The sequence below is a fragment of the Hydractinia symbiolongicarpus genome, chromosome 4, assembly GCF_029227915.1.
Source record: "Hydractinia symbiolongicarpus strain clone_291-10 chromosome 4, HSymV2.1, whole genome shotgun sequence".
NCBI classification, from domain to species: domain Eukaryota; kingdom Metazoa; phylum Cnidaria; class Hydrozoa; order Anthoathecata; family Hydractiniidae; genus Hydractinia; species Hydractinia symbiolongicarpus.
In genome coordinates, this window is record NC_079878.1 from 8,945,516 (window position 1) to 8,958,821 (window position 13,306).

General features: G+C 33.1%; 1 protein-coding gene across 1 annotated transcript in view; it reads left to right on the forward strand.

The window, feature by feature from the left end:
* Window positions 1–13,306, forward strand: part of LOC130641104 (uncharacterized) — a 116,004-nt gene that overhangs the window by 73,089 nt on the left and 29,609 nt on the right. The window contains exons 109-131 of the mRNA XM_057447768.1: window positions 125–676; window positions 766–975; window positions 1,138–1,701; window positions 1,816–2,346; window positions 2,472–2,681; window positions 2,799–3,359; window positions 3,490–4,047; window positions 4,201–4,413; window positions 4,520–5,050; window positions 5,182–5,733; window positions 5,840–6,049; window positions 6,340–6,900; window positions 6,996–7,532; window positions 7,626–7,835; window positions 7,973–8,536; window positions 8,732–9,289; window positions 9,530–9,742; window positions 9,831–10,361; window positions 10,447–10,998; window positions 11,159–11,368; window positions 11,537–12,097; window positions 12,182–12,724; window positions 13,067–13,276. Of these exons, the coding sequence (XP_057303751.1) occupies window positions 125–676; window positions 766–975; window positions 1,138–1,701; window positions 1,816–2,346; window positions 2,472–2,681; window positions 2,799–3,359; window positions 3,490–4,047; window positions 4,201–4,413; window positions 4,520–5,050; window positions 5,182–5,733; window positions 5,840–6,049; window positions 6,340–6,900; window positions 6,996–7,532; window positions 7,626–7,835; window positions 7,973–8,536; window positions 8,732–9,289; window positions 9,530–9,742; window positions 9,831–10,361; window positions 10,447–10,998; window positions 11,159–11,368; window positions 11,537–12,097; window positions 12,182–12,724; window positions 13,067–13,276 (9,942 nt within the window). The remainder of the gene's footprint in view (window positions 1–124; window positions 677–765; window positions 976–1,137; window positions 1,702–1,815; window positions 2,347–2,471; window positions 2,682–2,798; window positions 3,360–3,489; window positions 4,048–4,200; window positions 4,414–4,519; window positions 5,051–5,181; window positions 5,734–5,839; window positions 6,050–6,339; window positions 6,901–6,995; window positions 7,533–7,625; window positions 7,836–7,972; window positions 8,537–8,731; window positions 9,290–9,529; window positions 9,743–9,830; window positions 10,362–10,446; window positions 10,999–11,158; window positions 11,369–11,536; window positions 12,098–12,181; window positions 12,725–13,066; window positions 13,277–13,306) is intronic.

Consider the following 13,306-nt stretch of genomic DNA (forward strand, 5'->3'; position numbering starts at 1 on the left):
TAACTCAACAGGGAACAGAATATTTTTTTATATTGTAAGTGATTCTTCTATAATTGTATAAAGATCCAACATTATTTTTGTCTGCAATTATAGTTCTTAATAGTGTTTTGTTATTCTTTTGTAGGAGTCCCAGCAAAATTAGATCTGGTTTTTGCTCTTGGCGCAACTGGTCTAAATAAAAATGAGATCTTTGCAATGGAGAAGAATTTTGTTAAAAAACTTCTTGCTACTTATACTGTGTCTAGAGAAGGAATGCTACCTGGAGTGGTTACATACGGAGCTAAAACTGTCATTAGAATTGGAGAATTAACTAATAAAGAAAAGGCTATAAAGCAAATTCAAGCATTGGAATTCACAGACTCTGGAGATGATCTAACTTCAGCCATTACAAAAATCCGCGATGATGTGTTACTGACTAAAAATGGGGCTCGTAAAGGAGTTCCAAAATCCTTTTTAATATTTGTCAACTCTGAAAACCAGTTTACTGAAGACTTTATGAGAATTGTTAATGAGATGGAGAGTGGAATAAAAATAATCTATGTTGGCATTGGTCCAGTATTGAAAGAAAGTTCACTAAAATCTCGTATATCTGACCTTAGCAGTATAATTTACATTAAAGATCCAAAAGAACATTTAGAACAAGAGATCATTAAAGCCATGACATCTGCAAAGAAAGGTATAGAACGTTTAATTTATTTTCTTTGTCTTCTATTACTACTCTCATTAATACGTTTTTGCAGCACCAAACATTGTATGTTTCTTTAGACAATTGTAAACAGAGTTCGTGTGACTATCATGCCACTTGTGTAACAAGATCTGATGGAAACATTCAATGTCTTTGCCCAGTATGTACGTCCACTGACTATTCTCCAGTATGTGGTGATAATGGACGTACGTATGCAAATAAATGTTACATGAAGAAAGATTCTTGTGAAAAGAAGAAAAACATTGCAATTGCAAAGAGTAGTCCATGTGGTATGTTTTATTTATTTGAGAAGTTATTATATTTGATTTCAGTTTTTTCAGACCTAAATATGCTTAACAAATAGTTGGGCCACGAAATACACAAATTTAAAATTTAGTAGGCAGGGTGTTTTTATTTCCTATAGATAAATTGGGTTCTTGTTTTTTGTGTAGGTATTCAAAAGGATATTGATGTGGCTTTCCTAATTGATGGATCAAATTCGATATCTGACGTAAACTTTAAAAAAATAAAGAATTACGTGACTGCAGCTATATCATCTTATGACATTCAGCCATCTAAAACGCATGTGGCAGTTTCTCAATTTGGTGAAAACACAAGAACAATAGTTGATTTTGCGACTGGTCACAAAAAGGAAATCATTAATTTAAGATTAAATGATGCGTCTAAAGTAGGTGGGAAACGAAACCTAAAAAAAGCATTAAATTATGTAGAACAAACAGTTTTTGGTACGGCGATGGGTGCTAGACCAAATGTCAAGAAGAATCTGATCATTGTAACTCAAGGCGATATCGATGCGTACTCAGATAGTGGTGAGTTGGCAACCATTGTTCAAACAGTCAAAGATCAAAATATCGAAATAGTTGTTGTAGGAGTCAACATAGACAAAGATGAAATTGAAAAAATATCAGGTCCTGACAGCCATGGTGCGCTTGTTATTGATATTGACGATCTTCCAGAATCTCTAGGAAATGTAGAAGATGATGTACGGGGAAAGGGTAAGTAAGCTAAAGGTTTTTATATTTGCTTCTTTAGAAATTAAGATTTAGAGATAATATATTTTTTGGTAATTTATGCTCTAAAATTCATTAAGGATGTAACGTTTTTTTTAGCTGGAAATTTAGATATTGCTATTGTCGTAGCTGGAGCTACAGAAGATCTGTTCAAGAAAGAAATCTCATTTTCAATAAATTTAGTAAAAAATTATAAAATACATCCAGAACATACTCTTTTCACTGCAGTACTTTATGGCAGCTTACCTAAAATCTCCTTCCCGTTTTCGGATTCACAGAATCAACAAACGGTTCAATCAAATATTGAGCAGATGCGCAATCCTGGTATAGGAAACATAAAGAAAGCCTTAGAGACAGTCTTAAAGCAAGCATTTTCAAAGGAAAATGGAGCTCGTGAAAATGTACCGAAATCTTTAATATTATTTGCTAGCAAGAAAGCTGATACTTCAAATGTTTCTGAATACGTAAAACAGATTAGGGATGGTGGTGTAGATCTGACTATTGTTGCAATTGATGGAGATGGTAAACCTTTTAGGACATTTGTTGACGATCCAAATAAGCTGTTTGTGTTAAAAAGTGTCGATGATATTGATAAGTTGACTGATAAGGTTACTGATGCTACCTTGCCAGGTAAAATCATTAGTTAAACTAAACTTTGTTTTTCAGAATTGAATATGTATTAGAATACATATAACAACAAAAAGAAATCTTTAATAATGCATTCTTTCTTATTAAAAAACAATCATGTAATTTAGATCCTTGTAAAGTTCAGCTTTGTGAGTTCTACAGCAAATGCATATCGTTAAGTGATCAATCAACTGAATGTGTTTGTCCTGTGTGTAATGATGATGAATTTAAACCTGTGTGTGCGTCTGATGGTGCTACATATTCTTCTACTTGCAAGTTAGAAAGATCATCTTGCGAAAAGAAAAAGAAAATAACAGTTGTCAAAAATACTGCTTGTGGTGTGTATCGATTTTCTTGGTTAACTCGTTTTAATTTGATTAACAAGAAAAAATAACTTTTTTAATATTAAAATGTCTTATTACCTGATGTTAACCATATCCTTACTTTTTCTGAAGGTATCACTAAAGTACTTGACATTGCTTATGCCCTGGACACGTCTGACGAAGTTACAAATCAATTGTTAAATAAAATGAAATCATTTATTGAGAAATCACTGGATATTTACACAATCTCTCCCAATGGCACTCATGTTGGATTATTGCATTATGGTGATAACGCTGAAGTTAAATTATATCTAAATGAGGGAAATGAAAAATCAACTGTTATTCGCGGAATAAACTTTATGTCATTGAGAGGAGGTACCCGACGTATGGAAAAAGCTCTAAAAGCTGCAACTGAAATATTTTTAACAAAAACTGGTTCACGACAGGATTCATCTAAGGTACTGGTATTATTAACCGCTGGCATGAACGATATCTCAGGTAAGTCTCAAATACCTGAAGCAGCTAAACAACTGAAAGCAGCAGGTGTGAAAGTTATTGTAGTTGACATTGGCAGTAAGGATAATCCAGATGCTGAAAATGTTGTTGATAATCTTGATAAAGTAATCAAAAGCGATTCAGATGATTTAATTGATAAGATTGGCACACTGGAAAAGGAAATAGGAAAGTCCATTGGTAAGTAATTAATGGTGTGTTTTATATTTAGTTTTAAAATTATAGCTAGTAGTGATGAAAATCTAAAATGGAGAAGGTATAAGAAGTTATTTCATAATCTTTTAATCCTAAAATATATTTTTGATTTTAGGTAAGCCAGATAAACTTGATCTTGGTATCGTACTCGGTGCCTCTGGACCAAACTACCTTGAATTATTTAAAGAGCAGAAAGATTTTGTGAAGGAAATGCTGGACAGATTAGATGTTGGAGCATCAGCTTTATTACCAGGAATTGTCCTTAATGGAAAAGTACCTGCCGTGGCTGTTTCAGTAGGAGATATTTTAACCGTTGAAAAGGCAAAAAAAGAAGTTGAAAATCTGAAAAATCCAGGTGTAGGAAATAATTTATACAATGCTTTGTTGATGGTAAAGAATGAACTTTTTAACGCTGAGAATGGTGCTCGTACTGGAGTTCCGAAATCCATGTTATTGTTTATTGACAAAGACATAAAATACGACAAAAATGTAATTGCAGCCTTAAGAAACTTTAAAACCAATGGAGTGAGATTGATTGTTGTTACTCAAGGTGAGAACATTGACAAGGACAAAATTAAAATTATTACTCCAGACGTTGATGACTGGTTCTTCATTAAAGATCAAGACGATAGCAAAAATATGGTAAAGCATGTTGGAGATGCCATATTATCTGGTAATAATTTAACTTTTAGAAATAGACATTTGGTCTGGTCTTAGTTATTACGATATGTTGTCTTTACTGTTTCTTATGTCGTGTCTAATTCATCCATAGTGTATGTAAAAGCTGATTTATTTGAATTTCTGTTATTATTTTTTGTTGCCCTAGATTTGTGTGACGGTACTGCTTGTGGCTTTTCTGCAACTTGTGTAGTTACTGCTGAAAGGAAAACCCAATGTGTTTGTGCAATATGCAACAATGAAAAGCAATATGCACCTGTTTGTGGAAGTAATGGTCGAACGTACGCTTCACTATGTCATTTACATCAAGATTCTTGTAAGGTAAAGAGAGAAATAAAGTTAGTCAAAGACAAACCTTGCGGTACGTATTTCCTGGTGAAATTATTTATTCAAATCTTAACTAATTATCTGCACGGCATTGCTAAGCGATTAATTTCCTATTCACGTATTTAGCGCTTTTCTTTTAGGAACCATAGCTGACGTAAACATCGTTTATGCCTTTGACACATCTGACAGAGTAACATCCAAGCAGTTAAGGCAATTAAAAGAATTCGCGAAAGCATCATTAAAATCGTTTAAGGTATCGTCTGAAGATACCAAAGTCAGCGTGGTTAGCTTTTCTATGCAGCCGAAAGACAATCTCAAATTCAGCGAGGATCAGTCTATCAAATCAGTTAATGCTGCAATTGACAGTGTTGAAAATGCTGATGGAAAGGCAGATTTTACATCGCTTCAAAATTATATTACCACTAAAACGTTGCAAGATGTAACAGTTTCCTCAAAGAAAGTGTTGATACTACTCACACAAGGTGAAAGTATCGACTCAAGCCAACTAAAAGACCTCAAAAACCAGTTATCTGGACTGAAACTGATTGTTATTTCCATTGGAGATCCTTTTGATGTCTTTGGAGACTTTGATATAAAAATAATTCAAAAAGATGGCAATGATTTACCAAAGTCTTTCGGCGATCTGGAGAAAGCTATTGAAATGTTAACAGGTATACTGTCACATTTGTGAATATATTGAAATTACTATGTTGCTCATTTGTATGTTTGTCTAGAGCCTTTAATAATAAAGTTTAAGATCAATTATGAATATTAGATATTTCTTATATATTTTTTATAATAGCAAAAGCCAGTAAATTAGACCTTGTGTTTGTGGTTGGTGCCAATGGACAGAATGCAGAGAACATATTTAAGCAAGAACAACTCTTCATTTCCAAGCTTCTAAACACGTACAAAATATCCGACCAAGAGTTGTTGCCTGGTGTTGTAACGTATGGAGCTAAAACGATTATTAAACTTGGTGAAGTGTCAGATAAAACAACTGCATTAAATCGATTTGCAAACCTTCGATATAGTGATTTAGGAAAGGGTTTAAATGTGGCTTTGGAAAAGGTTCAGAGTGAAATTCTTTTAACAACGCATGGTGCTCGAAAAGGTGTTCCAAAGTCTGTTCTAATTTTTATCAATGACAAAAATGAGATAAATAGTGACATATTGGATAAGCTTGATATGATGACGAAAAACAAAGTTGATGTCAGCTTTGTAGCTATTGGTCCAAATCTGTCACAGAACGATTTAAGGACGGTCATATCAGATCCAGTAAAAATTGTATTTGTTCCTAATTCTGGTGATTTAGAGAAAAAGTTAGTGGATGTCATTGATGCTGTAAAGGAAGGTATTTTATAACATAGCTTTGTATTTTATTGTTAATAAATACTTTTTATTTGTAATACCACTGCTGGTACTGCCTAGTCTTCAGCAACTTAGAACTTCCGTTTCAGATAAATGTCGCCAAATATCATGCCCGACATATGCCAATTGTATCTCAACATCTGATAGTAAAACAAAATGTGTATGTCCAGTGTGTACATCTACCGAATACTCTCCAGTATGTGGTGATAATGGACATACCTATGCTAATGAATGTTACATGAAGAAAGATGCTTGTGAAAAGAAAAAATCAATCGGTGTTGCTAAGAACAAAGCATGTGGTAAGTTACTTTATAATCTTCATTTTGTTAAATTTATTTTTGCTAAAAGTATCTTAAGGTAAAATCTTTTTGCAGAACTTATTTTTGAGACCTGAAATAATATTGTCTGTGCAACAATGTTGCGATTATGTTTTTGATGCAAAAAGGGAAAAACTAGGCAGTGCAATTTTGAATATGTTAAACAATCGCAAAAAGAAATTCCTCAAAAAAAGGTGTGACAGAAAATTCTTTACCTAAGGTAACACTTTTTGTTTATGATGAAAAACCTTTAAATATTTATTTTCATTTAGGTGTTAAAAAAGACATGGATCTCGTTTTCTTGATTGATTCATCTAAATCTATAACTGGCGAAAGCTTTAAAAAGATAAAAGCATATATCCTTGCAGCAATCTCCACGTTAGATGTGCGACCATCTAAGACACATGTTGCTGTTGTTAATTTTGGAAATGAAACTGAGACAGTCGTTGACTTTATAGCTGGAAAAGATACAACGGTAATTAAAAGGAAAGTTAATGCTGCGCAGAAAAAGGGAAATATTCGAGATATTGAGAAAGCAATCAAATTTGTCAATACAAATATTTTCAGTACAGCATCTGGTAGTAGAAATGATGTCAAAAAGGTCTTTGTTATCATAACTGGAAATGAAGTTAATCCCTTTAAAGATACAGATTTTGTAGATAGTGTTAAAAAATTAAAAGATCGAAACGTGAAAATCGTTGTGGTTGGAGTCAACATTGATCAAGATGTAATAAAGGAACTGTCAAAGCCAGATGACCTGGTTACAAATTTACTAAACTTTAATAAACTTCCCGATTCTTTGGGTGATGTGGAGAAAAATATCAGAGGAAAAGGTATTTTTATCTTAGTTTATGGTTATAAAAATAGCGTACTCTAAGTGATATCAAAAAGACAAAATAGTAAATTATTAATCTCTATTGTCTTTTAGATGCAACACTTGATCTGGCGTTTATTGTAAGTGGCACAGACGACGACAAATTGTATAAAAAGGAAATCGAATTCATAAAAGGCATGCTGAAGAATTACAAACTTGATCCGAAGCAGACGCTAATAAGTAGCGTTGTGTATGGAAATAATGCAAAAGTTGAATTTAGTTTTTCAATCGGTCAAAGTCGACAAATAATTAAGTCATTCCTGGAAAAGATGAATAATCCTAGAAAAGGGCGTAATCTAAAAGCGGCTTTGGATGAAGTATTAACATCAGTATACACGACCACTAACGGTGCTCGAGAAAACGTCTCTAAATCTCTTGTTTTGTTTGTTCATAAAGACGCTGATATATCAGATGTTCGTGATAATATTGATAAAATCAAAAAAGAAGATATTGAGTTAATAATTGTTGCTATCAATGGAGACGGAAAGCCATTCACCACATTCGTTGATGATCCTAAAAATTTGATTGTCCTAGAGAATGTTGATGGCCTAACGAAGTCAATTGATGATGTTTCTAAAGCAACCTTACCAGGTATGTGTACTGTAACTTAGCTTAGGATTAATAGATGGTATTCGTAGTTGTGGCCCTGCGTTATCATTTTACTTTACTTGTTTTTCAATATAGACCCCTGTAAGAAACAAACGTGCAAGCATAACAGCAAATGTATACCATTAAGTGATCAATCCACTGAATGTGTATGTCCAGTTTGCGGAGGCGATAAATTTAAACCTGTTTGTGGATCTGATGGTGTAACGTATGCTACAAATTGTAAATTAGTGAAAACTTCTTGTGAAAAAGAGAAAGAAATAACAGTGGTCAAAAGTACTGTTTGTGGTATGGTTTTCTAGTCTGATTATATTTCTTTGTTGTTGGCATTTTTGCCGTTTTAGTTAGTTCTATTTTTTTATTATTTTTTTATTTGAAGTATTCTAAATTAAACTGTGATAATGACACAAAGTATATTTATGTAGGTATCCAAGAAATATTGGACGTTGTTTATGCTGTTGATTCATCAAGGGATGTTAATGACGATACCTTGAGAAAAATGAAAACCTTCATTGAAAGATCGCTTGAATTGTACAATATTTCTTTCAAAGATACACATGTTGGATTGTTGCAATATGGAAATGGTGCGAATGTTATATTATCCTTGCAAAATGGTATTGAGAAGTCGTTGGTTGCTCAGAATATCAAACAATTATCATTAAAGGGCGGTCCTCGTCTAATGCAAAAGGCTATTCGTACAGTAGACTCTCAAATGTTTGTTCCAAGTGGTGGTGCAAGACAAGATGCTTCTCAAGTTTTGATTTTATTGACAACTGGTGAAGAAGATACTTCTGGTACAGCTGATCTTCCTAAAGCAGCAAGGAAGTTACAAGGAAGAGGTATTAAAGTTGTAGTTGTTACTATTGGAGGTGAAGATAACGCAGATGCAAGTCAGATAGTCAAAAATCCTGATAAAGTTATTGAAAGTGATCCAGATAAATTGCTTGATAAAATAGGTGAATTGGAAAAAGAAATAGGAAAATATCTTGGTAAGGAATGTATTCTTTTTTCTTAAATATTGTAATACTGTATACTCAGTTACTTGGAGGATTTTTAAAAGTTCAAGTCTGAACGATTTCTTTCATTAGTCAGGATTAAAGAAATGGCCTGAAGACATTGTTCTTTTGGTGATATTTATCATCAACTCTATAGGACTGACCAAGATTAACAATTGTTTCTTGTAGGTAAAAAAGAAAAACTTGATCTTGGCATCATACTTGGATCATCTGGTGCAGACTACTTGCAGATATTTAAAGATCAAAAATCATTTGTGAAAAATATGTTTGCTAGACTGAATATTGGTTCATCGAGTGTATTACCAGGCGTAATTGTCAATGGCGAAAATCCTAGGATCTCTATTTCTATCGGTGATGTATTAACAGAATCCGATGCTATTAGAGAACTTCTTAAGATCACTAATCCTGGCTCGCAAGAACTGTTATACAATGCTTTGTACAAGGCTAAAAATGATTTATTTAAAAATCAAAAAAGTGCGCGAACTGGTGTTCCGAAGTCTTTATTAATCTTCCTGAATAAAGAACCAGAGAAAAGTAGTGAACTATCCAATGCTGTTAAGGAACTGAAAGAAGCAGGTGTTAAAATTGTAGTTGTTATGCAAGGTAAGGACACAAACAAGACAAAGGTTAAAAATGCAACAGCTAACGCAAAAGAATGGTTTTTCCCTGATGATTCTGATGCAGCTGTGGATGCTATAAAAGACATCATTGCTGCGTTGTTGCCTGGTAGGTAGCTTAACTTAAGTCTATGTTAATTTCGATGACCAGGCATTACCAAATTATAAGTTCTACTTCGTATTGTATTACTGTGACATTTTTCTGCTTTTCAGAGTCGACATTTTTATTTCTTGTGCAATAAAGAAGATTTTTTTATTTCAAAATCTTTAGAGGGCTGCAATCTTTACAAGCATTATTATTGTAGCAGCTGTTTTCTCACCTCATCGTCAACTTTATTGAAACTTTTAGATCAATGTGAGGGAAAAACTTGCGAAAAAGGTGGAAAATGTGTTGTGACAACCAAACTAAAAACACAGTGCTTATGTTCAGAATGTTCACCTGAAGAAGAATACTCGCCTGTATGTGGTGATGATGGAAGGACATACGCAACAAAATGTAGAATGGCTCACCACTCTTGCATACACAAACAAACTGTGAAAACAACGAAAGAAGGAGCATGTGGTATGGCAAATATTTATTTATTTATATTTATTTATTTATTTTTTCTACCATTCCATTTATAATTTTACATCAACCTTTGCTACTATAGGTATCTCCGAAAATGTACATTTGATTTATGCTTTTGATAATTCTGACAAAATGACACCAAAGAATTTACGAAAATTAAAAGATCTCGCAAAAGCAACCTTGGGATCATACAAAATATCCTCAAATGGTACAAAGATCGATGTCTTAAGTTTTGATGAGAGCACTAAACACATCCTAAAAGTTTCTGACGAGCAAAGTATCCAATCTGCTCAATTTGCAATCGAAAAAATCATAAAAGGAAATGGTCATGCTGACTTTGAGGACGTGATCTCCTACATTAAATCAAATGTTAGAGGCATACAAGGAGGTTCACAGAATATACTAACTGTATTTACACAGGGTAATAGCATTAAACCAAACCATATGGAAAGATTAAAGGCAACTTTACCTGACATTAAAACAGTGGTTGTAACTATTGGAGATCCTAACGATATATTTGGTGATAAATTTGATGCCACAATTGTTGAAGAAAATGCAGACAATATACCAAAGATCTTGGGTGAATTAGAGAAAAACATTATAAAATTATTAGGTAAATAAATATCAATGCTGAATAAACGAAGATAAGAATACTAAATGTACGTCTAATTAATATCCGATTATTTCTGTGTTTATAGGAAAGAAAGCTAAACTGGATGTTGTATTTATCCTTGGTGCAACAGGTCAAAATGCTGAACAAACATTTAAGACACAAAAGGAATTTGTCACAAAACTCTTTGATGAGTACAAAATATCAAGCAAAGATATGCTACCTGGGCTAGTTACCTATAGCGCTAGAAGTGTTATCAATATTGGCGACGTTTCAAACAAGAATGATGCTGTTGATATCTTTAGAAAACTTCGTTTTATTGACTCAGGAACTAATGCAGTTGTAGCCTTACAAAGATCTGCTAGTGATGTACTTACTACAGAAAAAGGAGCCCGCAAGAACGTACCTAAATTCGTTTTGCTCTTTGTAGACAATGAAGATCAGATTAATGATAATTTACGTAATCATATAAAAGATTTTGAAGACAAGAACATTAACGTTGTAATAGTAGCAACTGGTCCAGATATTACAGCGGAGACAGCAACTAAGCTTTCATCTGATAATGTTGACGTGATTTATGTATCTCGCCCGACTATGTTAACTGATCAAGTTGCTGAAGTAGGAAAGCTATTGTCTGAAGGTTGGTATTTTATTAAACTGTTAATAATAATTTCCAATTGGTTTTGTAAAGTGTGATATGTGATTTAAGTTTGTAGCACAAAATGTCTTTCATTACTATTTTCTGTGATTTGGGTAGGTAACTAAACTTCCATTATAATTATATACAATTGCCTACTTAGATAAATGTGAAGGAACTGTATGCGAGTTTTATTCAGTGTGTGTCCCCAAATCAAATGGAAAAACGCTATGTGCATGCCCAGTATGTGCATCTACAAACTATTCTCCAGTATGCGGTGATAATGGACATACCTATGCAAATGAATGTTACATGAAGAAAGATGCTTGTGAAAAGAAAAAGTTGATTGCCCTTGCCAAAGATGAAGCTTGTGGTAAGCATTTTATGTTGTTGAGCATGCAATCTATGTGTTACTTACTTGATATGATAAGACTAACGCGCAGCTTTGTGGGATAATAACCTTTAAGTAAATCGCTTCATTGACGAACTCAAGTACTCTTGAAATGTAAGTTCCACCATGACATTTTTACTGTAATTATAGGAATAGCAAAGAAAATGGATATCGCTTTCTTGATGGATTCTTCTAATTCAGTCAGTGTCCATGGTTTCAAAAAAATATCAACCTTCATTCAAGCAATATTTTCGTCCTTAAATATTTCTCCATCTGAAACACATGTTGCAGTAAACAATTTTGGAAAAGATGTAAAAAGTGTGTTTGATTTTAAGAGTGGAACATCACCAGAAGAAGCGAAAGGAAAATTGACTGGTCTAACTAAATTGGGTGGTCAGAGACATTTAGGAGAAGCATTGAACTTCATTGGTGATAACGTTTTCAATGTCGGCTCGGGGAGCAGAAATCTTGCTGAAAAAGTGTTAGTTGTTGTCATAGGAAATGAAATGGATGATTACAAAGACACTGATTTTTTGCCTAGTTTGAAGAAATTACAGGACAAAAACGTAAAATTGGTTTTTGTAGTGGTAAATACGAATGAAGATGTGATTTCCAAGCTCTCTGGTGTAGACAGTACGATAGCAGTTCCTGACGATTTCATCAAGCTACCGAAGTACCTTGGAGATGTTGAAAAGAAAATCCGTGAGAAAGGTATTGTCCTTTTCTATCAAAATTGCTAATATAAATATCAGTCAAATTTTATTGCATTTCATTACTTTTTTTTATTGTTTTTAGGTGAAATACTTGACCTTGCATTCGTCATTAGTGGTACTGGTTTACCAAATAGCAAATTATTCCAAAAACAAATCTTATTTGCTGTTGACATGACTCAAAAGTACAATATACGTCAAGATTCAACTCGCGTAAGTAGTGTTATATATGGCAATGATGCAGATGTTTCCTTTACATTCTCTCAGTCATCAAACCAGGAAGATGTACAATCAGAATTGAAAAGAACTCAAAATGTGGACAAAGGCTTAAATCCTGACAAAGCACTAGATCTTTTAAAAAGGAAAGTATTTACTACAAGTAATGGAGCTCGAAACAATGCACCAAAATCTGTAGTATTTTTTATAAATAAAGATGCAGATACATCCAATTTGGACAAAAATATAGAAATTCTAAGAAAAGATGGTGTTAATTTGATCATTGTTGCTATTGATGGAGATGGTAAACCTTTTAGAAGATTTGTTGATGACCCTAGCAAACTGTTTGTATTTAATAATGCATATGACACGAAAAAGCTGATTAGTCCCGTCGTAGATGCTACTTTACCAGGTATGCTTATATTATTTCTTTACTATTGTTTTTCTTTGTGCAGTTTTTATATATATGAACAATGTGCTAACATCAGTAATCATGTGCTTTTGTCTGTGGGCAATTTAAGAGTGTGCAAAATTATCCATACATATATAAAACAAAAATATAAAACAAAATATATAAATTATTTACAGAAATGTTAATCAAATGCTTTTGCTTTTTTAGGTTGTTTCTGTAAGAAACCTAGAATTTTTTTAACTTGCTCAAAATGTTGCGACTACAGTCTTTTATTGTATAATTGTTATTGTATATGCATTATATTGTATATAATTATTTTAGTAATAAAAAATGACTTTTTAGATCCATGCAAAGCGAGATCATGTAAATTCTACAGTAAATGCTTAGTACTAAGCCTACAATCAAGTGACTGCACATGTCCTATATGTAAAGATGATGCATTTAATCCAGTCTGTGGATCTGATGGAACAACTTATATATCGTCATGCAAACTAATGAAAACATCTTGTCAACAGAGAAGGGAGATATTAATTGTAAAGAAAAGTGCCTGTGGTAGGTTTGAATAACTTGAGCTTTTCTCCA